Source organism: Silurus aristotelis (assembly GCF_946808225.1).
Source record: "Silurus aristotelis genome assembly, chromosome: 17".
Classification (NCBI taxonomy): Eukaryota; Metazoa; Chordata; class Actinopteri; order Siluriformes; family Siluridae; genus Silurus; species Silurus aristotelis.
Genome location: NC_139590.1, coordinates 17,175,779 through 17,203,278, shown reverse-complemented (window position 1 = coordinate 17,203,278; position 27,500 = coordinate 17,175,779). Strand labels below are relative to the sequence as shown.

At 41.4% G+C, this 27,500-nt stretch overlaps 2 protein-coding genes and 1 long non-coding RNA gene across 4 annotated transcripts in view; 2 read left to right on the top strand and 1 right to left on the bottom strand.

Annotated features, from left to right (window-relative positions):
- LOC310739701 (cytochrome P450 2K1-like) overlaps positions 1–1,988 on the top strand; it is a 6,326-nt gene extending 4,338 nt beyond the window's left edge. Inside the window, exons 4-9 of the mRNA XM_083565877.1 lie at positions 1–15; positions 282–461; positions 737–878; positions 975–1,159; positions 1,252–1,393; positions 1,523–1,988. The exon at positions 1–15 is cut by the window's left edge and continues 146 nt beyond it. Of these exons, the coding sequence (XP_083422003.1) occupies positions 1–15; positions 282–461; positions 737–878; positions 975–1,159; positions 1,252–1,393; positions 1,523–1,710 (852 nt within the window). The 3' untranslated portion in view covers positions 1,711–1,988. The remainder of the gene's footprint in view (positions 16–281; positions 462–736; positions 879–974; positions 1,160–1,251; positions 1,394–1,522) is intronic.
- LOC310739790 overlaps positions 1–27,500 on the bottom strand; it is a 139,189-nt gene that overhangs the window by 74,275 nt on the left and 37,414 nt on the right. Inside the window, exon 2 of the long non-coding RNA XR_014537488.1 lies at positions 18,875–18,993. This is a non-coding gene — a long non-coding RNA (uncharacterized lncRNA). The remainder of the gene's footprint in view (positions 1–18,874; positions 18,994–27,500) is intronic.
- LOC310739698 (cytochrome P450 2K1-like) overlaps positions 25,836–27,500 on the top strand; it is a 7,532-nt gene continuing 5,867 nt past the window's right edge. For both annotated transcript variants that reach the window (XM_083565874.1, XM_083565873.1), the window contains exons 1-2: positions 25,836–26,153; positions 27,057–27,219. In XM_083565874.1, coding sequence (XP_083422000.1) covers positions 25,944–26,153; positions 27,057–27,219 — 373 coding nt within the window. In that variant the 5' untranslated portion in view covers positions 25,836–25,943. The remainder of the gene's footprint in view (positions 26,154–27,056; positions 27,220–27,500) is intronic.

Below are 27,500 nucleotides of genomic sequence, written 5' to 3'. Positions count from 1 at the left end.
TCAGCTTCTATGCGAGTAAGCAATGAATGAAAAAGTCTGAATGAAAAAGTCAGTTTGCTCAAATTTAAAACATACCTGATGGATGAACATGAATTTACATGCAGTGAACAGAATTATTAGAATTAAACTGATGCTTTTGACTATCCTTTTATTTAATTTGTTGGGATAGGCACAACTAAGATGTCAACAATACAGACCAGTATACGGTTCATGTGAAAAATGATTCATGTGTTCATGTGTAAAAATAATGACAAATGCTTTCCATTTTTGCCAACCTACAGATCTTCAACATACTCCCCTGGTTAGGTCCTTTCCTGAAAAATAGAAGAACACTTCGAATGAATGCTGAGAAGAACAAGAAACAGGTTTGTGAGCTGGTGAGTGGCCTTAAGGAGACGCTCAATCCAGACGAACGCAGAGGATTTGTCGACTCCTTTCTTCTTCGCAAACAAAATGATGAGGTAAAATGATGAATTTATTCATCATCCGACCTAAAATAAGACAGAATGATCTGGGCTTGGTTAAGCATGCATTAAGTATTTCCCAGTATGTAAATTAATAATTCCAATACTTGCAGTTCATTGTATTTAAAAAAAAAAAAAAAAAAAAAAGTCAGAACATGCTAAAATGCTAAAATAACACCTGTACACAAGAACAAATGCATCTCATGACTGCTCATTTATTTTGTGAATTCTAAAAGTTCTGTGCTTTTGCTCTGTGGTTTCTGGTCTCCTAGCAATCAGGACAGAAAAGCTCTCGTTTCAATCAGAATAATCTTATCACCACAGTGATCAATCTATTTGTTGCTGGTACTGACACCACTAGCACAACTTTGCGTTGGGGGATGCTGCTTATGGCCAAGTACCCTCACATACAGGGTAAGTGCACTTACATAGAAAGAGTATTTCTGATTCTTGGTCTCTGTAGATTTATAGTCTGCTAATCGTAAATGTAAAAATGATGTTTACACAAAGATCGGGTCCAAGAGGAGATTGACAGGGTGATTGGGGGTCGTCAGCCCATGGTAGAGGACAGGAGGAATCTGCCTTATACAGATGCAGTGGTTCATGAAATTCAGAGACTGGCTAATATAATTCCTATGAGTCTCCCACACACCACCAGCTGTGATGTAAACTTCAATGGGTTTTTTATCAAGAAGGTAATGTTAATATCAAACTCACCACCACTTCAAATATAGCTTGAATGTATTATGAAACCACTGCTTTCATACTTTTTTATTGTCTCTTTAAGGGAACAACTGTTTACCCTCTGTTGATGTCTGTATTGAGGGATAAGAGTCAGTGGAAGAGTTCACATACCTTCAACCCAGCAAATTTCCTTGATGAACAAGGCCAATTTGTTAAAAAAGATGCCTTCATGCCTTTTTCTGCAGGTAATTTTTTAGTTTGATCTACAAAGAAAAGTGTAAGACAGCATAGTATCACATTATTATTATTATTATTATTATTATTATTATTATTATTATTATTATTCAATTTGTTTTACAATGCTTTGCTTTCAGGGCGCAGGGTGTGTTTGGGAGAAAGCCTGGCCAGGATGGAGCTTTTCCTCTTCTTCAGCTCCCTCCTGCAGCACTTCCGTTTCACTCCTCCATCAGGCGTGTCTGAGGATCAACTGGACCTCACAGGTGTGGTTGGGATTACAGTGAACCCAACTCCCCATGAACTTTGTGCAGTGAAACGGACCTAATCAAATAAAGAAAGAAAAGCAATCTTACCTCAAAGAAGAAGATAATATAGCCTGTCTTTCATTTTACTTTATTTGATGTTAAAACCACTGGGTTCTGTACTGTATAAATCCTGAAATGTTTAATATTACAATTTTGTTTTTTTTATAAGTTCTACATGTGTCTAACGATTAATGACATTAAGTTGACATATTTCATATGTTAATTCGACAGCTGAGTACATGTTTATAGTTCAATACCATAAACCCTATTTAAGTATGTTTCACGAATGGGCAAAAAATGTTAAGACTGTAGTGTGAGGTTCAGGGAAGAGGTCAGACAGGGGCTTTGTGGGGGTGAAGAGGTGCCGGATGATTGGGCAACTACTGCGGGAGTGATGAGGGAGGCAGCTATAAAAGTACTTGGTGTGACATCGGGAAATAGAAAGCAAGACAAGGAGACGTGGTGGTGGAATGAGGAAGTGCAGGAGAGCATAAGGGGACAGAGGTTAACAAAACAGAAGTGGGATCGACAGAGTGATGAGAAAAATAGGCAGGAGTACAAGGAGATGCGGCAGCAGGTAAAGAGGGATGTGGCGAAAGCCAAGGAAAAGGCATACGAGAAGCTGTATGAGAGGTTGAACAATAAGGAAGGAGAAAAGGATTTATTGGCCAGGCAGAGAGATCGAGCTGGGAAGGATGTGTTGCAAGTTAGAGCAATAAAGGATGGAGATGGAAATGTGTTGACTAGTGAGGAGAGTGTGTTGAGAAGATGGAGGGAGTATTTTGAGCAGCTGATGAACGAGGAAAATGAGAGAGAGAGAAGGTTGGATGATGTGGAGTTAGTAAAGCAGGAAGTGGATAGGATTAGTAAGGAGGAAGTGAGAGCAGCGATTAAGAGGATGAAGAGTGGAAAGTCGGTTGGACCAGATGACATACCGGTAGAAGCATGGAGATGTTTAGGAGAGATGGCAGTGGAGTTTTTAACCAGATTGTTTAACAAGATTTTGGAAGGTGGGAGGATGCCTGAGGAATGGAGAAGGAGTGTGCTGGTACCGATCTTTAAGCATAAAGGAGATGTGCAGACCTGCAGTAACTACAGAGGAATTAAGTTGATCAGTCACACCATGAAGTTATGGGAAAGAGTAGTGGAAGCCAGGCTAAGAGAAGAGGTGACCATCTGTGAGCAACAGTATAGTTTCATGATGAGGAAGAGCACCACAGATGCCTTATTTGCTTTGAGAATGTTGATGGAGAAGTATAGAGAAGGACAGAAGGAGCTGCATTGTGTATTTGTGTATTTAGGGAAAGCGTACGACAGAGTGCCAAGAGAGGAGCTGTGGTATTGTATGAGGAAGTCAGGTGTGTCAGAGAAGTACGTGAGGGTGGTGCAGGACATGTATGAGGACAGTGTGACAGCAGTGAAGTGTGCAGTAGGAACGACAGACTGGTTCAAGGTGAAGGTTGGACTGCATCAAGGATCGGCCCTGAGCCCTTTCCTGTTTGCAGTGGTGATGGACAGGTTGACAGACAAGGTCAGACAGGAGTCTCCCTGGACTATGATTTTTGCGGGTGATATTGTGATTTGTGGTGAGAGTAGTGAGCAGGTTGAGAAGAGCCTGGAGTGGTGGAGGTACGCGCTGTAGAGAAGGGGAATGAAAGTCAGTAGGAGTAAGACAGAGTACATGTGTGTGAATGAGAGGTAGGGCAGTGGAGTGGTGCGGTTGCAGGGAGAAGAGGTGGAGAAGGTGGAGGAGTTCAGGTACCTGGGGTCAACAGTGCAAAGTAATGGAGAGTGTGTTAGGGAAGTAAAGAAAAGAGTGCAGGCAGGGTGGAGAAGAGTGACAGGAGTGATTTGTGATAGTAGAGTATCTGCAAGAATGAAAGGAAAAGTTTATAGGGCTGTGGTGAGACCTGCGATGTTGTATGGTTTAGAGACAGTGGCATTGAGTAAAAGGCAGGAGGCGGCGCTGGAGGTAGCAGAGCTGAAGATGTTAAGGTTTTCGTTGGGAGTGACGAGGATGGACAAGATTAAAAATGAGTTTATTAGAGGGACAGCGCATGTTCGACGTTTCGGTGACAAGGTGAGGGAGGCGAGATTGAGATGGTTTGGACATGTGCAAAGGAGGGACATGGGGTATATTGGTAGGAGAATGTTGAGGATGGAGCCACCAGGTAGGAGGAAAAGAGGTAGACCAAGAAGGAGGTTCATGGATGTGGTGAAAGAAGACATGCAGGTAGTTGGTGTAAAAAAGGCAGATGTAGAGGACAGGGTGGTATGGAGACGGATGATCCGCTGTGGCAACCCCTAATGGGAGCAGCCGAAAGAAAAAGAAGAAGTATCCAAATACTATGATTTATTATGGATAATCATTTTTATCACAAGACAATGAACTTGGTTTCTGTTAAAACTCTGTTGTTACTCTTAACACACCAATCTATTAATAGAATGATATTAATGAGTCAAACACTGATTGATATAAATTCACATGATCGCAAAACCCTTCTTTTCAACGGCTTCAAAGGAATCGTGCAAATAAGGCCACGGGTGTTGTGTCGAGCCAGGAGTTTCTTTCATCATTTATTACTCGTTTATTGCACAATTAAATACACGTCCTTGTCTATGTGTGATCAAACTCTCAGTCCCCACAACCATAAAACTCCTTGGCCATAAGATACATACAACATCTATATCCTTATAATATATGTCTTTTAAATTAGCCTTTTAAGCTGAAATCAAGATTCCCCTTACAGAACTCAGATCAGCATCTATAAAGTACAATCACAGTATGATACATACCTCATACACCTTTATGACATGACCTCAGTTAAAAGTAACCCAATCAATAAGTGCTAGTTTAACCACAATCCAACAAAGATTGCTAAACAAAGATGAAAGGGCTCTGCCACCATTAGATAATGGTGGCAGATGACGTATCTGTTGTCAAATTTAAAAAGTTGGGATGAGGTAACCATTGACAAATAAGAAAAAGTTGTTATCTATACTGTAAAAACAATATAAAAAGGCTGTGTTTGTTCTGTCACGCGGAGATATGGAGGCGGAAGCCTAAATACAAGCAAAAAGAGTTTATTTACAAAAAAAGGCAAAGCCAACACAAATACTCACTGTGAAGCGGATTATACGGTGGTGCGCTCCGGGAGCGCGGCCCACAAAGTCCCAAACTGATAAGAGGCAGTCCGTAAATATAATCCACAGAGAGTAAACAACAAAAGCAGTACTGGTAGGAGCGGCGTAATCCGGGGCGCGCTTCAGGAGGGAAGCGCAGCTGTGGAGAAAGTAAGGAGTCTGAGACAAACAGGTACGTAGCGGGAACACGCATACTCGATTACGATACCACCATGAGCCTATAAACATGAACATATAATAAACGACAGGGAGTGCGGGTGAAGGAAGGGTTTAAGTAGGGGCTGGTGATGAATGGGTGAATGAGCCTCAGGTGTGCCCAATGAAGCCGAGAGCTCAGGAGCATGCGGAGGCAATGACAGCTGCCAAAGGGGGCGTGGCAGGTGGATTCCTGACAGGACACTTCCATGAAATGGTCTGACTTTGTTTCTGCAGGAATAAACCTTATGCTTATGAAACACAAGGGGGTCAGGAGCCAGTAATTAAAGGGACAGTGATAATAGTGGGGGAAGTAGAATTGTGACATCACAACCCTGAATTCTGTCCTTAGTCATTTGTTTCTGATTGGAGTCTTTGTCTTGTTACTGAATTTTTTTAGTGGATTCAGTGTCACAGACGGACATCTCGGTTTTCCCCAAGCATATTTGCTTTAGTATAATTGGTGCTTGTGGGAGGGGTGGGGGTCTGTCTGTGGTATTAAAAACTTCTTCTTCTTCTCCTTTTGGATTCTACCATTAGGGGTCGCCACAGCGGATCATCTGTCTCCATACCCCCCTGTCCTCTACATCTGTCTCTTTCAACCCAACTACCTGCATGTCTTCCCTCAGCACATCCATAAACCTCCTCTTTGGTCTTCCTCTTTTCCTCCTTCCTGGGGGCTCCATCCTCAGCATTCTTCTACCGATATACCCCATGCCCCTCCTCTGCACATGTCCAAACCATCTTAATCTCGCCTCCCTCGCTTTGTCTCTAAAACGTCCTACATGCCCTGTCCCTCTAATAAACTTGTTTCTAATCCTGTCTATCCTCTTCACTCCCAACAAAAAACTCAACATCTTCAGCTCTGCTACCTACAGCTCCACTTCCTGTTTTTTACTCAATGCCACTGTCTCTAAACCATACAACATCGCAGGTCTCACCACAGTCATATAAACTTTCCCTTTTACTCTTGCAGATACCCTTCTATCCCAAATCACTCCTGTCACTCTTCTCCACCCACTCCACCCTGCCTGCACTCTTTTCTTCACTTCTCTAACACACTCTCCATTACTTTGCACTGTTGACCCCAGGTACCTGAACTTCTCCACTTTCACCACCTCTTCTCCCTGCAACCGCACCACTTCAATGCCCTCTCTCACATTCACACACATGTTGTCTGTTTTACTCCTACTGACTTTCATTCCCCTTCTCTCCAGCGTGTACCTCCACCTCTCCAGGCTCTTCCGAACCTGCTCCCTACTCTCACCACAAATAACAATATCATCCACAACTATCATAGTCCATGGAGACTCCTGTCTGACCTCGTCCGTCAACCTGTCCATCACCACTGCAAACAGGAAAGGGCTCAGATCCAATCCTTGATGCAGTCCAACCTCCACCTTAAATAAGTCGTTCCTACTGCACACTTCACTGCTGTCACACTGTCCTCATACATGTCCTGCACCACCCTCACATACTTCTCTGACACACCTGACTTTCTTATACAATACCACAACTCCTCTCTTGGCACCCTGTCGTACGCGTTCTCTAAATCCACAAACACACAATGCAACTCCTTCTGACCTTCTCTATACTTCTCCATTAAAATTCTCAAAGCAAATTATGCGTCTGTGGTGCTCTTCCTTGGCATAAAACCATACTCTTGCTCACAGATGGTCACCTCTTCTCTCAGCCTGGCTTCCACTACTCTTTCTCATAACTTCATGGTGTGACTGATCAACTTAATTCCCTTGTAGTTACTGCAGGTCTGCACATCTCCCTTGTTCTCAAAGATTGGTACCAGCACAGTCCTTTCACTTCTTCACTTCTACCAGCTTCATTGCTCTCTCAGAAACTCTCTTCACCTCCACTACACCCTTACTGTAATAAAGGATCACCCCTACACCATTTCTCTTTTCATCCACACCATAATAGTACAGTTTAAATCCAACTCCAATGTTCCTGGCCTTACTCCCTTTCCACTTGGTCTCCTGGACACACAACATTTATACCTTTCTCCTCTTTATCATATCAGCCAACTCTCTCCCTTTACCAGTTATAGTACCAACATTTAAAGTGCCCACCCTAACCTCCACTCTCCTACACTTCTCCTTTCCCTACCGTCTCTGTAGACGTATTCCTCCTCTCCTTCTCCTCCTTCGGCCAACAGTAGCCCAATTTTCACCAGTACCCTGTTGGCTAACAATACCTTTGGCGGTCGTTGGTAACCCGGGCCTCGACTGATCCGGTATGAATTTTTCTTTTGTGATCCGCATATTTGATTTGGTGCATGTTTTACGCTGGATGCCCTTCCTAACGCAACCCTCCCCATTTACCCGGGCTTGGGACCGGCACTAAGAGTGCACTGGCTTGTGAACCCTAATGGCTGGATTAACCAAAGAACATAATTAGTAGTTAATTTTAAAGAACATAAGCAGTTAAGAGGCTTTTGATCTCAAAGCTATGTGTTGTATGTCTTGTTTTGTTTGGGGGTTTTAAATTGTTGAACTCTTCTCCTTGTTGAGTCTCTGAGAGCAGAGCAGAGACAAAAGGAGTGAGAACATGTGGGATTGAGTGTGTGTAGCTGCGCAGGGAAGTGTGAAAGGAGAAGGGTATGTGTGCTGGTTGTGTGTGTCTGTAACAGCATATCGGAGAAGTGGATGAGTTAATGAGTGAATGGGATGTAAATGAGTTATAAGTTGTTTGTGGATTTGTTGAGTTTTATGCATGATTAAAAGTTCTGTAATATGCTTAAAAGTTTTTTTTTTAAGAAACTCAAGAAGGTAATGATACTCAAGATATAACTGGGTCTTGGTATTTTAGATTTATTGGTCAACCGGTTAATAATAATTATAGTCAAGGGAGAGAGGGATTTAGGAAAAATCCTCCTAAATTTTGGTTTTGTGTGTTGTTTGGCGCTCAGTAAATTGTAAGAAGTGTGATCCAAATGGTGAAACAATAAATTTTTTAAACTACATAACATTTGTATAAGTATTGAACAAGGATAGAAAAAGAGTTTCTAGTGAATTTACTTTATTATATTGTCACATAATATCAAGTTATAGAGGTACGGAGCTGCTAATGCTCAGCACTAGTGTGCACATAGCTGCACTGCACATGTTGGTATCTGAACAAACTCCTTTTGATTTAATAAGAAGAGATGCTCTTTGTACATTACAGTTACAGATATGATGTTCTCCTGATGGGTTATATGTAGACAATGAAGGTGTAAAGACACAGATGGTGATGAATAAATCTAGGGCTAATGTGTTTTGAATGGGAGAGTTAAGGGTTAATGTACAGAAAAAATTTAATAAATTGACTAAACATATTGAAGCGCAACTATCTTAAGCTAGACTACCTAAGTCTGAATATCATTGTACTATGATCTATAATTCTACTTGCAAACCAGAATTGGAAGACGCATGGCAACAACAAACAGAACAAAGAAAGGTAGATTTAATGTATCAGTAATTGGGAAACAAGGGGCAGCCATGAAAGTGGACAATTGTAATTTTTTTAAGAAATGGTTTCAAATGATTCAGTTCCACATGTCTATTTGCATATTAATAAAGGGTGGGAAGCAAAATCTAGGTGCCGTGATGAAATCTGTACAAAATGTTTAATGGGACGCTACGGAAATTCTTTGATGTTTTAATCAAGAGATACGATGCTAAAAGCTCTTACTACAGCATGTCAGTTGGCTAAGGAAAAAAGTAGCCAACATCTATACTGATTTTGCTTATGGACAAGGAGTGTGTCATTTGTTTGGGTCTGTATGGAAACAGCATGGATTTAAGAAAAGTGATGGTACCTCAGTCCAACATGCTGAACAGATTGGTCAACTTATTTCTGCCATGATGACACCTAGCAGGCTAGCTATAGGTAAGTGTCATGCACATAAAAAGGGAAATGATTTTGTCATAAAGGGAAATAATAGAGAAAAAGGAAAATAAATCTTAGAAAAATCAAACAGCAGGGGTAATGGTCTCCATATCTGCAGTCTACAGTTGATAGTTTTTTATCTACATGTGAGGTATGTGTCGGGAATGATATAAAAAAAAAACTATTACTCCAATTGATCACATCCCAGTGCCCAAGGGTCCATTTAAACACCTAATTATGGATTGTGTAGATATGATTGCAAGGCAAGTGAAATATGTTGGTGGTCATTGATAGATTTAGCAGATTGGTAGAGGCAGTGCCATCTGCAGATCAAGGAGCAAGAAGTGTTCTCTTGTCAAAAAAGTGTTTTTTGACAAGAGAAGTGATACCTAGGTTTGGCATATCATCAGAGGAAGTTCAGATAATGGAACAGCTTTTATCCAGAAAAAAGTGAAAAAGGTGTTGCTGCATTTTACAATAAAGCAGAGGCTAGTCTGTGTGTACTATTCACAATCTCAGGGTGATGTCAGGGCGAGTGAATGGCACTCTGAACGCTTAACAAAATCAGTGCCAGTACTAAACTAAATTGGGTTAATGCTTTGTTAATGAAAGAGGAGGAAGCACCAGAGGAGGGAGAGGTATCAGAACCTTCAGTTCAGGCTGCTGCTGAAAGGTATGAGAGTGACACTGAACATGACACTGAACATGCTGTTGACATTAGTGTGCCTTATGTGTCTGATGAACCACAGCCTGGGCCTAGTGGCCTGGGGAGGCAAGGAGATGCTGGAACAGTACAGTTATGGGAAATATTTTACTCATTGTGGTTTTGTTGCATTATACCTGTTATCAGATCTTTGGGTTACCTTTGTAACCCTGGTTTTCTGATAACAAGAGTGAGGTATCTCACTATGGGAATCGCCTCGGGTGTGACCAATCCTAGAAGCACCAATCATGACAGTGATGCGGAAGAACTGCCTCCCTATATACACACCGCTGCTGATTGTCCCTGCCTCTTTGTCAACATATCTGTTCTCCATGCACTGAAAGGAGGGAAGTGTGTTGGGACACCTCACTCCTGTTATCAGAGAACCGGGATTACGAAGGCAACCCAAAGTTCTCTTTTAAACACCCATTCGGTATCTCACTATGGGATATAGACAACTCCCGTAATTGCAGATATGCTGTCAAAGCAGGCATGTCAACCAACTCAGTGATGTGTGATAAAATTAATGTAAGCCTGTGTCCGTAAGCTGTGCGGACTGAACCACCCACCTGTGGGACATGAGACACAGACCTCAGAAAATTAGAAATATGAGCAGTAGAAGAGGATGCAGGAAAAGAAGGGGTGGGCCTTGCTGGCAGGGGAATAGGAGAAGAGAGGGAAGAAACAGGTGGAACAAGAGAGGGAGAGCTGGGAGTAGTCGCAGGGGATTCGCCAGCCCCTGGGTATGCCGCCAAGTGGTCACCGCTGCCAGACGCTGGCATTGGACCAATTTCTCCAGCACTAAGAGGTCCAGAACCTCTTCGGTGCGCCAGTCCTCGTCCAGTAGCCACCTCCAGCACACGTCGCGGAGCTGCTGGCCGAACGGGAATGGCCGGCGGAGTGTCAGTGAGCAGAACCGCGCATTTCAGAACGCCACCCGGTCCTCTGCCTGGGCTTGAATCAGTTTCTGGAACCGCTGTTCCTGCTCGGCACGCACCTGAATGAGGGCTTGGTGTTGGGTCTGCTGTAGCTTGGTGAGCACCTTCACCAGCTCAGCCAAGATTCCATTGTTGGTTCGTCCTGCGTTCCTTCCCGGGTTTCCGCACCACTGTGGGAGAGCAGAAGGTTCAGGGAAAGGAATACCACTCAGGACAGGACCAGTTTCAAACAAATCTGTTTATTAGAGCGTTCAGTGCTTTATTCACAACGCTCACGTGCACACACAGCTCGCAGGCACACCCCTCCCTCGGCCCTTTCTCTCGCTCCTCTTTATGTGCTCACTGCAAGAGAAGGAGAGTGAAACATTTATTAGTCAAAATCCCCCTCAGGTGTGTCATTCCTATGCATTTCTGCTCCCTGCCTCACTCTCCTTTCACAAATCAGCGGTTTTGAAACCGTGTTTGGGCGGCGCACATAAACCTGCAAACAAGTAGGTGATGACCTATAGTATAGTAGAAAAAATATCTCTGAGTGCTTGCGAGAGGAGGTCCCTGTGCAATGGGAGACGCCAGGGCTGTTCGTGCAGGAGCTGGATTATCTCTGTCAGCCACAATTTCCCTGGCCAGTTCGAAGTAAACAGTATTACTGAGTGACCGCATTCTCTTGCTCTTTTAAGAGTCAGTATGATCATACTCAGTGGAGAAAATGCATAAAGCAGTACGTTTGGCCACAGGTGAGCCAACGCATCCACACCCATAGGTGCACCGTTTCTTGCCATAGAAAAGAATAGAGGGCAATGAGTATTTTCGTGTGAGGCGAGGAGATCTATGGCAGCCTGGCCGAACCTCTCCTATAACAGGTTCACCACCTGAGGGTGGAGAGTCCACTCCCTGTAATGACTGAAAATGCTTCATGCCCCACACCATGAGTTTTCATGCTAGACTGTTAAGTCGAGGAGAATGTGATCTCCCATGGTGATTTATATATGTCACCGCTGTCGTGTTGTATAATATGACCAAGACGTGGTGACGCCGAAGATGTTTAAAAGCTAGAAACATCGTTAACAGTTCCAGGAAGTGTATGTGTTCCGTAGCGAGATGGGCCATTTCCCTTTTGCAAATCCTGCCCTCGCACACCACACCTCAACCTGTGAGTGACACATCCGTTGTCACTACTTTTCTCAGGGAAACAGCTTCCAGCAGGGTTCCTGATTCGAGAAAAGTGTGATTTCTCCAGTGGCGGAGAGCGTGCAAGCAAAGTGATGACACTATCACTATAATGCTAAGGCTCGCCCATGGGAGAACCATTCATCTCCACTTCATGTGTCTAACACTTTCTGGTTATAGGAGACTCTATTCTGAGGCACGTCAAATTAGCTAGACCTTTAGGGGCACCAGCAGCACAGGTCAGGTGTATACCAGGAGCCAGGACGTCGGACATAGCATGTCAGCTTTGGTTTTTAGGAAAGCACAGGTTCTCTAAGATAGTTTTTCACATAGGAGCTAATGATATATACCTTCGACAGTCAGAGGTTACTAAGAGTAACATTATAGAGGTGTGTAAATAAGCGAAGGCAATGTCCGATGCTCTGGCCCCATCCCAATGCGGTTTGGAAATGTAGCCTACAGCAGGTTATGGTCACTAAACTGCTGGATGTGCGAGTGGTGCTCCAAAAACAATGTGGGCTTCATAGATAATTGGAGCAATTTTGAGGGTAAGGTTGGCCTGTTAGGGTGGGACGGTATCTATCCCACTTGGGAAGGTGCTGCTTTCATTTCATGTAGTATAGGTCATAGTCTCAAAACAGCACTAGTTAACAAGTGACTGTCCAAAGCCAAGGCCAGGGAGCAGACAGACAGGCTAAACTGACCGTCTGCCAGCTGCACAGAGTTGTCACTCAGGACCCACCAAATTGAGACTGTGTCTGTCCCCCGAGCGGAACCAAAATGTAGAAATTCTTAGTCTGTTAAAGTACCCTGAATAACATAAAATTAAAGAGGACTGAATGCACAGCCAGCACCTCTGCTTTAAAGATTTGTTAAATATTATATCTCTTATGCCAAAAGCGCTGACTATAAACAAAATTATTACCGACCAGGAGTTTAATATAATGTGTTTGATGGAAATGTGGAATAAACCAAATGAAGATGTAGCATTAAGTGAAGCGAGTCCTCCTGGGTATAGTTACATATGCCAGCTGCATCTAAATGGCAGAGGAGGCGGAGTCACAGTTGTTTATAATATTAAAATATTATGATAATAATAAGTGTCCCAAAAAAAACTAAACACAAATTAAAAAAATTTGTTCTTAAAAAAAAAAGTTCTTTACACCAACATAAAATATTTAGTGTCCAAAAGCCAGTAGTCAGTCAAGTCCATTAATTATTATTTATAGACCCCCAGGGCCCTACTCTGATTTTCTCATAGAATTTGCAGATTTCGTCATAAATTTAGCTACTTCTTTCGACAAAGCATTAATTGTTGGTGACTTTAATATTTATTTGATAATCAGGAAGACTCCTTAAGAGCAGCAGTTGTGTCCATTCTAGATTCAGTTGGAATTAATCTGAACATTTGTCATAATTCCAGAGTCTGAAGCTATTTTACTTTCTCTCTTTTAAAATATGCCTCAGTCATTGCATTAGTACCTCATCACCCTACGGTGTTAAACGTACATTTTGAACCTGTTTTAAAATTCATAAACTCTTCCATTAGCATTGATTATGTACCTAAATCCTTTAAACTCGCAGTTATCAACCCCTTAATTAAGAAACCTAACCTTGACACTTGTCAGCTGTCCAACTATAGGCCAATATCAAACCTCCCTTTTATCTCCAAGATTTTAGAAAAGGTTGTAGCATCAGTTATGCTCACATCTACTTAGGAATCTTCTTCTTCTTCTTTCGGCTGCTCCCATTAGAGGTCGCCACAGCGGATCATCCGTCTCCATACCACCCTGTCCTCTACATCTGCCTCTTTCACACCAACTACCTGCATGTCTTCCCTCACCACATCCATGAACCTCCTCCTTGGCCTTCCTCTTTTCCTCCTACCTGGTGGCTCGAACCTCAGCATTCTTCTACCAATATAATTCATGTCCCTCCTCTGCACATGTCCAAACCGTCTCAATCTCGTCTCCCTTACCTTGTCACCAAAACATCCTACATGCGCTGTCCCTCTAATAAACTCATTTCTAATCTTGTCCATTCTCGTCAAGTCAAGTCAAGTCAAGTTTATTTGTATAGCGCTTTTCACAACAGACATTGTCTCAAAGCAGCTTTACAGAAAACAACAGTGAAGGTGAATGGTGTGCGTTTGTCCCTGATGAGCAGCCGTGGCGACAGTGGCAAGGAAAAACTCCCTTAGATGATATGAGGAAGAAACCTTGAGAGGAACCAGACTCAAAGGGGAACCCATCCTCATATGGGTGACATCAAAAGTTTGGTCATAAATCTTTCAACAATACAGAACAATTTGTGATCATCATAGATCCAGCATCAGCTTCTCCATGCCAGGGCCTTTAAACACTCGGCATCTACTTCTCCATGATCATCCATAGGTCCATAATCTTCACGAGGTGGGACGTGACTGGAGCTGGCCAAACCTCAGGAAGCCTCGGGATGGGGAGAGAAAGAGAAGCAGTGGAGAGGAATTAGCGTAGCTGCTGTTCATGATATTAACAGCACAAGTTGATAATGTGCATGTGATCAGATGTTCTGGAGCACAAGGTTGTGATGTGATGTGCGTGATGTGTGTTATGTGTAGGCTTTGCTAAAAAGATATGTTTTTAATCTACACTTAAACTGGGAGAGTGTATCTGAACCCCGAACACTGTCAGGAAGACTATTCCAGAGTTTAGGAGCTAAATGTGAAAATGCTCTACCGCCTTTAGTGGACTTTGCTATTCTAGGAACTACTAGAAGCCCAGAGTTTTGAGATCTCAGGGAGCGTGACGGATTGTAGCGTGTTAAGAGACTGGATAGATACATGGGAGCCAAACCATTTAGTGCTTTATAAGTGAGTAGCAGTAGTTTGTAGTCTATTCGAAACTTAATAGGAAGCCAATGTAGGGACGATAAGATTGGGGTTATATGATCGTATTTTCTTGACCTAGTAAGAACTCTTGCTGCGGCATTCTGAACTAACTGAAGCTTGTTTATTAATGATGCAGGACATCCACCTAGTAATGCATTACAGTAGTCTATTCTAGAGGTCATAAACGCATGGACGAGCTTTCGTCACTCCCAACGAAAACCTTAACATCTTCAGCTCTGCCACCTCCAGCTCCGCCTCCTGTCTTTTACTCAATGCCACTGTCTCTAATCCATACAACATCGCAGGTCTCACCACAGTCCTATAAACTTTCCCTTTCATTCTTGCAGATACCCGACTATCACAAATCACTCCTTTTACTTTTCTCCACCCACTCCACCCTGCCTGCACTCTTTTCCTAACTTCTCTAACACACTCTCCATCACTTTGCACTGTTGACCCCAGGTACCTGAACTCCTCCACCTTTTCCAGCTCTTCTCCCGTCAACCGCATCACTCCACTGCCCTCCCTCTCATTCACACACATGTACTCGGTCTTACTCCTACTGACTCTCATTCCCCTTCTCTCCAGCGCATATCTCCACCTCTCCAGGCTCTTCTAAACCTGCTCCCTACTCTCACCACAAATCACAATATCATCCGCAAACATCATAGTCCAGGGAGACTCCTGTCTGACCTCGTCCGTCAACCTGTCCATCACCACTGCAAACAGGAAAGGGCTCAGGGCCGATCCTTGATGCAGTCCAACCTTCACCCTGAACCAGTCTGTCGTACCTACTGCACACTTCACTGCCGTCACACTGTCCTCATACATGTCCTGCACCACCCTCACATACTTCTCTGACACACCTGACTTCCTCATACAATACCACAACTCCTCTCTTGGCACTCTGTCGTACGCTTTCTCTAAATCCACAAACACACAATGCAATTCCTTCTGTCCTTCTCTATACGTCTCCATCAACATCCTCAAAGCAAATAAGGCATCTGTGGTGCTCTTCCTCGGCATGAAACCATACTGTTGGTCACAGATGGTCACCTCTTCTCTCAGCCTGGCTTTCACTACTCTTTCTTATAACTTCATGGTGTGACTGATCAACTTAATTCCCCTGTAGTTACTGCAAGACTGCACATCTCCTTTATGCTTAAAGATCGGTACCAGCACACTTCTTCTCCATTCCTCAGGCATCTTCTCACCTTCCAAAATCCTGTTAAACAATCTGGTCAAAAACTCCACTGCCATCTCTCCTAAACATCTCCACGCTTCTACCGGTATGTCATCTGGTCCAACCGACTTTCCACTCTTCATCCTCTTAATCGCTGCTCTCACTTCCTCCTTACTAATCCTATCTACATCCTGCTTCACCAACTCCACATCGTCCAACCTTCTCTCTCTCTGTTTTTTCTCATTCATCAGCTGCTTAAAATACTCCCTCCACCTTCTCAACACACTCTCCTCACTAGTCAACACATTTCCCTCTCCATCCTTTACTGCTCTAACTTGCAGTACATCCTTCCCATCCTTACCTCTCATACAGCTCCTCATATGCCTTTTCCTTGGCTTTCGCCACATCCCTTTTTACCTGCTGCCGCATCTCCTTGTACTCCTGCCTACTTTTCTCATCACTCTGTCTATCCCACTTCTGTTTTGCCAACCTCTTTCTCCTTATGCTCTCCTGCACTTCCTCATTCCACCACCACGTCTCCTTGTCTAGCTTTCTATTTCCAGATGTCACACCAAGTACTTTTCTAGCTGCCTCCCTCATCACTCCTACAGTAGTTGCCCAATCATCCAACACCTCTTCACCACCACCGAGCTCCTGTCTGACCTCTTCCCTGAACCTCACACTACACTCTTCCTCCTTAAGTTTCCACCATCTTATTCTTCTTTCAGTCTTTACTCTCATCCTCTTCTTCTTCACCTTCAAAACCATCCTACAGACCACCATCCGATGCTGTCTAGCTACACTGTCCCCTGCCAACTCCTTACAGTCTCCAATCTCCTTCAGGTTGCATCTCCTGCATAGCACTTAGTCCACCTGTGTGCACCTTCCTCCACTCTTATACGTCACCCTATGATCCTCCTTCTTCTTAAAATAAGTGTTCACCACTGCCATTTCCATCCTTTTAGCAAAATCTACCACCATCTGCCCTTCCACATTCCTCTCCTTGAAACCATACCTACCCATCACCTCCTCATCACCTCTGTTCCCTTCACCTACATGTCCATTAAAGTCTGCCCCAATCACCAATCGTTCTTTCCTAGGTACACCATCTACCACTTCATCTAACTCACTCCAGAATTTTTCCTTCTCCTCCATCTCACAGCCGACTTGTGGAGCATAGGCACTGATGACATTTATCATCATCTCTTCAACTTCCACCTTCACGATCATCACCCTATCAGAAACTCTCTTCACCTCCACTACACTCTTACTGTACTCTTTCTTCAGAATCACCCCTACACCATTTCTCTTTCCATCCACACCATGATAAAACAGTTTAAATCCACCTCCAATGTTCCTGGCCTTACTCCCTTTCCACTTGGTCTCCTGAACACACAACATATCTACCTTTCTCCTCTCCATCATATCAGCTATCTCTCTCCCTTTACCCGTCATAGTACCAACATTTATAGTACCAACCCTAACCTCCACTCTCCTACACTGCACCTCTCCCTGCCGTCTCTGTAGACGTCTTCCTCCTCTCCTTCTCCTCCTTCGGCCAACAGTAGCCCAATTTCCACCAGGACCCTGTCGGCTAACGATACCTGTGGCGGTCGTTGTTAACCCGGGCCTCGACCGATCCGGTATGAAATTCTCATTTGTGATCCGCATATTTGATTTGGCACATGTTTTTACACTGGATGCCCTTCTTAACGCAACCCTCCCCATTTACCCGGGCTTGGGACCGGCACTAAGAGTGCACTGGCTTGTGCATCCATAATGGCTGGGTTCCATAATGGCTGGGTTGCTCACATCTACTTAGGAATAAAACAATTTAAATATATCAGTCAGGATTTAGGCCTCATCATAGCACAGAGACAGTGCTATTTAAGGTGGTAAATAACCTGTTTTTGGCCTCTGATCTGTTTTTTTTTTCTTTACTTGTTTTGCTCATCCTTAGTGCAGCTTTTGACACCATTGATCATACTATCCTGCTTGCTAGACTTCAGAACGTTGTTGGGAAACAGCTCTCCCCTGGCTCAGGTCTTATTTGTCTTATTCCAAGTTTGTAGAATTCAAGAGTTATATTTATATTAAGTTTGTAATCTGGCGTACCAGTGTAGATTTATTCATTACTAGAGACTCAAAGCACTTTTGTACGTTGCTCTGAATAAGGGCGTCTGCTAAATGCCGCAAATGTAAATGTAAATTTGACTGATCGCTATCAGGGACATTAGACCACGGATGCTTAATAACTTTCTTCTGCTCAACTTGGATAAGACGGACGTACTTTTACTAGGACCACATGCAGCTAGAAGTAAACTTTCCGATTACGTAGCATCTCTGGATAGTGTTTCTATCTCAGTGTGTACAGCAGTCAAAGACCTTGGTGTGATTAATGGCCCTAGTCTTTCCTTTGAGGCTCACGTGAATAATATTACTAGGATTGCCTTCTTTTACCTTAGAAATATTGCTAAAATTAAAATAAAAATATAAAAATTAAAAATAAAAAAAAATAAAAAATGAAAATATGACCACATCACTCATGTTTTAATCAGTCTACACTGGCTCCCAATTAAATCTTGCATTGATTATAAAATACTACTATTGACGTATAAAGCACAGGTCTCGCACTGCAGTATCTGAGTGAACTTTTGTAATAATATGGTCCTCCACACCTACTTGGAGCAAAAGGTGCAGGCTATTTGTTGGTATCTCAAATAATGCAACTACAGCAGGGGGCAGATCTTTCTCTTATAAAGCCCCATAGTTATGGAACAGCTTTCCAATCAGTGTTCGGAACTCAGACACAGTCTTGGTGTTCAAGTCAAGGCTGAAAACACATTTATTTAGTCAAGTTTTTTATTAGTAGATTTTTCTTAGGTAAAGGAGCAGATCTGGAGGGATCGTGAATATAGAGTGTTTGGTAAGCTGGGATATTAGTATGTTGTCGTCCCCTTACTCTCACACGTTCACTCAGGTTTGTTGACGGTGGAGTGGTGGATGGTCTTCTTATCCCAGAGATCCCTCATGTCTGTGTTACCTTCTGGTTCTCCCTTTTAGTTATGCTGCCATAGCGAGTCTTGCCGGAGTCCCCAACTACACAGTGTCCTTAACCTTCATACAACATTAAGGACACATAATAATCCATATCCTTCTCTTCCTGTCACCCCTCTTCTCTCTCTCTCTCTCTCTCTCTCTCTCTCTCTCTCTCTCTCTCTCTCTCGATCGAATTAAACATGCTCCTGAGGTTCCAGTGACCACTGTTCCTGCACCTCTTTCCACCTCGGATCTTCCTAATTTGTCCAGGCCTGCCTCTCGATAGTGTTCTCTTTGATTGGATGCCAGTCTGTGCAGCTGTGAATGGTTTTTCATCAATGCTTCAGGTGGTTCCATGAAATTCCGGAGTAAAAATGGGAACTTTGAGGATGGATTTGGACTGTAGTTAATGTCAACAGTATGCTACACTGACTCAGGACTACAGTTTGCTCTGATCACCATCACTGTACCCCGCAACATCGTTTATCTGTAATAAATTGACATTAGATGCAACACATATGAGGATGGGTTCCCTACTGAGTCTGGTTTCTCTCAAGGTTTCTTCCTTATGCCATCTAGGTGAGTTTTTCCTTGCCACAGTCGCCACCAGCATGCTCATCAAGGACAAACTTACACTTATAAAAAACATCTTGTGCATTTTTATCACCACATTATCTGTGTAAAGCTATTTTGAAACAATGTTCCCCCCCCTGTTAAAGAATGGAGGTCCCAATTGCAGGCGATACCCTCGTATTGTGGACAATACCCAAGGGTGTACTGCGCATGCGCGAGCAGAGAGCGGGCCACGGTAGTTTCCGCGCACAAACGGCGTTTGGCGCCATCTAGCGGCGGAGCTGGGGTTTGCAACTCTAACTCGGGCTTTTTTTTGTGTGTTTTTGTTTGACCATCCACTGCCTGGATCGTTGAACCTTCTGACCTCTCTCTTGAATAACCTCGTTGTTGGAGAGTAGAGAAGCAACATTTTGGGCATTGGGTGAACTGGTGCCAATACTCCAACCAGAGAACCCTCTTTTCTTGAACATTGTTCTTGACTCACTTCTCGACACTTCTTTGCTAGATAGCGAGAACAAGACTCTGTGCTGAGTAGAGGGGTGCTACAGAGACTCTGTAAGTGCTGTAGCCCCTCTTTTGACCCAAAATCAGACCACAGGTTAGGTTGCTCGTATTTCCTTTCCTCCCTGAGGGTTAGCTGGGCAATGCTTAGCCGCCACTGCTGCAAAAGAGGCCTTGCCTCTGGGCTAGGGCTGTTTTTGGTGTGCCTTCACCTGCATTGACTGGTGAGGTGGGGGAAACCTAGGGGCCCTGATACCTGGCTGTAAAAAAGAGGCAGTTTTCAGAGGTGTCAAACTGAATTGGACAGTGGGGCCAAAACTCAAAGCACACAGGATGAACAGGATGAACATTTATTAAACACACTAAAACAATGTTTTTTTTAACATAAATATTAATAAAAACAGACTAAATAAACTTAAACTTTAAATAACTTAAAATATTATACATACACATGCATATACATACGCACACATGGACTTCTGGATTTATATATACACATATACATTCATACATTACTCACACAAAGTCACATACACATACATGTTCCCACACATCTACACTTATATGCTGGAACATACACAACAATTTTTTTAATGTATTATTTCTTTATGTTTAAGGTACTGGTTGAAGGATTTTTTGAATAGTAGAAGGATTTTTGAAGTTTGATTGTAGTCACATTACTGATTATTTATATGCACTTATTTACTCTATTAATGCGACTTTATGATATGTTTATTCAAGATGCACTGAATAATTTTATGCTAGCATAATGACACATTTACTAACTATTTTGCCTTAGTGTATTGAATTAGTTTATAGTTATTTGTATGTCTACTGTATTGATGTGTCAGGCTGACAAACACAGGCGGAAACCGAAGTCTGTTTTACGGGTTTTTATTGAAGTAGAACAGCAAAACCGAACAAGGGTAATACTTGGGGGTATAATCCGTATGGTGATCGTGAATACAGGATTTAGATACGATACCGGGAAAATCACCAGGAACTAGAAAGTCATTTAGGAAGGTTAGAGAAGCGGATCCATAGAGCGCCAGGGGAAAGGCTAGATCCACGGGAAAAGCGAGATGAGAAGGTTTAAGATGAGTCCTTGGGTGTTCTGCCAGCATAATCTAAGAGAACGGACACGGAATGAAAGGAGTAATTCCTGGGCTGATGAGCACCAGGTGCTGGTACTTAGTATGAGGGAGAATCACTCTGTGCGGGCGGGGTGTTGAGGAGAGGCGAGGCTGGTGGATCCTTGACATGATGAAACTGCTGGATAAGCATGCAAGTGAGAACAATAACAAGACTTTGTTCACATGACATATGCACTAATTGGCTGGATGAGGGATCTTTTACTTCTCTCTAGTCAAGTGTGGTGGAAGAGGTTTTTTCCTGATTCCTTGAGGATAACAGTGTAGATGACTGATTATTGTTAGTATTGATTAGGGAGGTCCCTTGGCCTCCGTAGGTTTGTGTAAAAGAAAGAACTGAGCCTCTTCATTTTTCTCCTCTGTTGAAAATTTATTTTAAAAATGCTTATAAAGTATTTTTTGTAGCACATATCACATTATTAGTTATTTCTTTTGTCATTTCATTTTATTCGTATTAATTATTGTATCACATTTCACATTCGCAGTGTTATTTCTTTCTGTCTATGAATTACTTTCTGATATTTGTAACACTCAGTGTAACCAAAGAAAAGTGCACTCAGTATATCCGTAAGTACATCTCAGTATATCTTATATCAGTATAAGGTCTAACGTGTGCGCGTTTATCGCATACTTGTTTATCTTTTTTTCTGAATTGGGCTCCTAAAGGGTTTAGACCTTTTTTGCCATCCATAATTACATTTAATGTATTTTCATGAATGCTTCAAACAACAAACATGTACGAATTAACCAAACAAAATCTATACATTCATTCATTCATTCATTTTCTCCCGCTTATCCGTAATTCGGGTCGCGGGGGCAGCAGCCTAAGCAGACCCCCGCCTTCAACTGCTGCCCAATCCTCACAGCACCGTCCCTTACTGTCCCTCCTGCAGGTGGTGAGCCCACGGGAAGCAAAATCTATACAGAAAAATTATAATAACAATAATAGCTTCACAAAACATACATAAATTGAATTGCTGGTCCCAAGCCCGGAAAAAATGGGGAGGGTTGCATTAGGAATGGCGTCCAGCGTAAAACGTGCCAAATCAAATATGCGGATCACAAAACTAAATTTCATACCGGATCAGTTAGGGTAAAATTAGGCTACTGTTGGCCAAAGGAGGAGAAGGAGAGGAGGAAGACATCTACAGAGACAGAATGGAAAGGAGAAGTGTAGCAGAGTGGAGGTTAGGGATGGTACTTGGTGCTATGACTGGTAGAGTTAGCTAAAATGATGGAGAGGAGAAAGATAGATATGTTGTGTGTTCAGGAGACCAAGTGGAAAGGGAGTAATATCATGAATATTGGAGGTGGGTTTAAACTGTTCTATCATGGTGTGGATGGGAAGAGAAATGGTGTAGGAGTGATTCTGAAGGAAGAGTACAGTAAGAATGTAGTGGAGGTGAAGAGAGTTTCTGATAGGGTGATGAATGTGAAGCTGGAAGTTGAAGGGGTGATGATAAATGTCATAAGTGCCTCACAAGTGGGTCGTGAGATGGTGGAGAAGGAAAAATTCTGGAGTGAGTTAGATGAAGTGGTAAAGAGTGTACCTAGGAATGAAATATTGGTGACTGGATCAGACTTAATTGGCATGTTGGTGAAGGGAACAGGAGGTGATGGGTAGGTACAGTATGGATTTAAGGAGCGGAATGTGGAAGGGCAGATGGTGGTAGATTTTGCTAAAAGGAAGGAAATAGCAGTGGTAAATACTTGTTGTAAGAAGAAGAAGGAGCAAAGGGTGACGTATAAGAGTGGAGGACTATGTTCTATGCAGGAGGTGCAACCTGAAGGAGATTGGACTGTTCTATGCAGGAGGTGCAACCTGAAGGAGATTGGACTGTAAGGTGTTGGCAGGGGACAGTGTAGGTAGACAGCATTGTATGGTGGTCTATAGAATGGCTTTCAAGGTAAAGAAAAGATTGAGAACCAAAAGAAGAATATGATGGTGGAAACTGAAGGAGGAAGACTGTAGTATGAGATTTAGGGAAGAGGTCAGACATGGGCTAGGTGGTGGTGAAGAGGTGCTGGATGATTGGGCAACTACTGCAGAAGTGATAATGAGACAGCTAGAAAGGTACTTCGTGTGACATCTGGAAAGAGAAATGAAGACAAAGAGACGTAGTGGATGAATAATGAAGTGCCGGAGAGAATAAACAGGAACAGAATTGGGATTGGCAGAGAGATGAGAAAAGTAGGCAGGAGTACAAGGAGATGCGGCAGCAGGTGAAGAGGAATGTCTCAAAAGCAATTGACAAGGCATATGCGGAGCTGTATGAGAAGTTGAACAGTAAGGAAGAAGAAAAGGATTTGTACTGATTTGTACTGATAGGTGATGCAGAGGTGTTTATGACAAATTTTTTTTTACTTGTTTCTATACATACCATCAGTGGCTATTGTGCCCTCTACTGTTTCATAATATAATTATAAATGATAAGCTGTTTTGCCCTCACAGTGTATTTTATTAACCGTGTATTATTACAAGCATTTTATTAAAAACACATTCATTATTCATTACTATTTAATACCTAAATCAAAACACAAATTATGCAACACTATGCTGTTGTTTATAAAGCACACAGGATTCAAAAAACAATAATTATCCTGAACCTGCTCTCAGTGAGAAGAGCTTAGCCTTATTATTTAGGCTGTGTGTTTCTAATCAGTTTACATTCATACAATGAGTCTGTGTTTGTAAAATGATACATTTTAATATACAGCTAATGCGATGATAAAAGCCAGTGTGTATTTGAGTTTGTATATATATATATATATATATATATATATATATATATATATATATATATATATATATATATATATATATATATATATATATTTATACACAGTACAGACCAAAAGTTTGGACACACCTTCTCATTCAAAGAGTTTTTTTTTATTTTCATGACTATTAAAATTGTAGAGTCACACTGAAGGCATCAAAACTATGAATTAACACATGTGGAATTATATACATAACAAAAAAGTGTGAAACAACTGAAAATATGTCATATTCTAGGTTCTTCAAAGTAGCCACCTTTTGCTTAGATTACTGCTTTGCACACTCTTGGCATTCTTTTGATGCCTACTTTGAAGAACCTACAATATGACATATTTTCAGTTCACTTTTTTGTTATGTATATAATTCCACATGTGTTAATTCATAGTTTTGATGCCTTCAGTGTGACTCTACAATTTTCATAGTCATGAAAATAAAGAAAACTCTTTGAATGTGCAGGTGTGTCCAAACTTTTGGTCTGTACTGTATATATAATATATATATATATATATATATATATATAAACTTTTGGTCTGTACTGTATTTATAATATATATACAGTACAGACCAAAAGTTTGGACACACACACACACACACACACACACACACACACACACACACACACACACACACACAGTATCAGTGTTGGGCAATAACGCGTTACTTTTTAAGTGGATGAGAACCACTGTAAACACGAAGACGACGCACTGTGGCCGTGTTTCTTCACTGTGGCCGTCAGTTAATTCAGGTCTGTGCGGCAGTAATGCCGAGTCAAGGCGAGAGTAAGAAGAGTTTCTCAAAGTGGAAATATGCTCATTATTTTACTTTAGTTAAGTATAAAGACAAAAACTTTTAAGTTAAATGTAAGCTGTGTCTTTCTGGTTCGAAGGTCGTATCTACTGCGATAAACAGCAACTCCAATCTGTTGAAGCTCCTCCAGAAACTCCATGCCTCGACGAAGCTAGAAGCTAGAAGCTAACCCGGTGTTCTGTTGTACATTGTTGAACACAACAATGTACAACAGCTTTTATGATGCAGAAGCCACCATAGTTTTTGATTCTGAATATATTAATCAATTCAATTCGATTCAATTCATTTTTCTTTGTATAGCGCTTTTAACAATGAACATTGTCTCAAAGCAGCTTTACACAGAATATGTTCTTTATAAGTAAGTTTGTCCCTGATGAGCGACTGTTGCAAGGAAAAACTCCCCGAGATGGCAAAAGGAAGAAACCTTGAGATGAACCAGACTCAAGAGGGAACCCATCCTCATATGTGTTGCACCGAATGTCATTCAGCTTGTTTTGTTATTTTTTTCCGAAATCCTTGTGATATATTCAGTTTGTGCTGGTCTGACTTAAATAAAATAGTGTTTAAAAATTACTTCAGTTTTGTGTTTGTATAGACCATAACGCATAAAAGGGCATTAATAAATAAATAAGGGCATTAAAGAACGTTCTATAAAAAACAGTAACAGTAAACAGTAACGCATTACTTTTTGGTGTAAGTAATCAACAAAGTTACTTTTTAAATGAAGTAACGAGTAACTGTAACTAGTTACTATTTCTTAGTAACTAGCACAACACTGCACAGTATATATTTCTTTTTAGTATAATTATTAGGTATAATAATATTCATTGTTTTCAAGTATTGCAATACTTCACACCCACACATCTCCCTTTTTTTTCCCCCTGCCCGTCTCTTTACATTACCCTCCTTCTCGGAGGACGCAACAGCAAAATAAATGTCCTTAGCAAAAACACGAGAAAAATGAAATGCAATGATTATTAAAAAAACTTTTTTACAAATAATTATAATAATGAATACAAATGTAAATAAATTAATACAAAAAATTATATTTAGTTTCACATGAATATCATGAATTGCACAAATGCACGGAAAAATAAATAAAATAAGAAAAATGTTTGTGTTTGTCAAACACATTTTCCTATGGCTTTTATTGTATCACAGCTCCACCCCTGTCTAATGACCAATCACAGACATCGTCTTTTTTTTTTAAACGCTTCCAGTCTTTTGACGTGAGGAGAATAAGCTTTCAGGCTGCTGCTTTCTACTTGTTTCGAAAAAAAAAAAAAAAAAAAAACACAGGTTTTAGATGATCTTTATCAATGGCTTTTTTGGAAGGGCTTTTCCTGCCCTATACAAGCACAGGCATACTGCTTGCTCTTGTGATGATTTTGCTGTTGAGTGTTTATTTCCTTTCTTCTGATACCAGCTCTCAAGAAGAAAACAAGGAGCCCCCAGGTCCTAAACCACTGCCTATCCTGGGAAACATACTGCAGATGAACCTCAAGAGACCTTACCTGACACTGTGTGAAGTGAGTGTCTGATTATTGTTGTCACTTTGTAACACTGCAAAAGATTATTATTGTTTAATTTTCAATTGTTTTGGCCACCATCTGTTGTTTATATATAAAATAAGGCAAAAAGGTTTTCTTACTAGTAACCTACAAATATCTAAGTGAAGACTTTTACTACAATACAGCAGACCATGGTGACCTTATATATATAAATACCTACAACAGGTGCTTGCTTTAAAACTACATAGCAAGTTTTAAATCTCAAATACAATGTTTTTACAATGCGGCAATGACATGCTTACATATGACATATATTACATATTTTGGGCCATTAAGATGTTTCACAGCATTATTGCACTGTATTCATTAAATCAATCTCATTTACAGCAATTGGCAGACACCCTAATCTAAAGTGACTTACAATTATATCATTATACAACTGAACAGACTTGCTCAAGGGCCCAGGAGTAGCAGCTTGGCACTTCCAGGATTTAAATGGTATAACCACTGAAATACAATGTCACAACAGTTGCAACTCATTTTTGTAACACAATGCAGTGTGTTGAAATTTTTTTTTATTGCCCCAATGTTACTGATTAGCACACTTTAAAGTTGAGAAAATGGCCAGATTGGGTTGAACTGGTAGAAAGGACGTCACTCACTGTTTACAACAGTTGTTAGCCGAAAAGCAATTCATCATGCACACAACATCAAACCTTGAGGTGGATAACAGTAGGACAGCTATGAGAGTTATTTTTGTTATTGAAGACAGATTAATGCTGGTGTTATTTTTAAATGTGCCTGACTTGGGTGCTAACTGCAACATCTTCACAGCTCAACAAATATAAAATATATAGAAAAAAAATCTTCACAAGTCAAACTTTTAACTTTTTTTTTTTTTTTTTTTACATATTTTTACAGATGTCGAAAAAATATGGATCAATATTCACTGTGTATCTTGGACCTAAGAAGGTGGTTGTTTTGGCAGGATATCAAACCATCAAACAAGCACTTGTAAATTATGCAGAAGAATTTGGAAGCAGAGATATGAATCCCATTTTCTTTGATATAAGCAAAGGATATGGTAAGAGCACATATGGCTAAAGTACACACATCCATCACTCAAGTAGCAGTACAGTTATGTTTTAAAAGAGTCTGGTAAAAGTTGGAGTACTGACTACACTATTTCACTGAAGTTAAAGTAAAGAAGTATGTCTGTGGTGTGTGAGAGCAAGAAAATGATACACCAGTGGTAGATTGAAAAAGCCGCACAATGACAAGAAATAGGTTGATGGGCTGAAAATGTCACGTAATGAGAAGAAAAAATATTGACATTTCACCAAATAGATTACAACTACAGATATT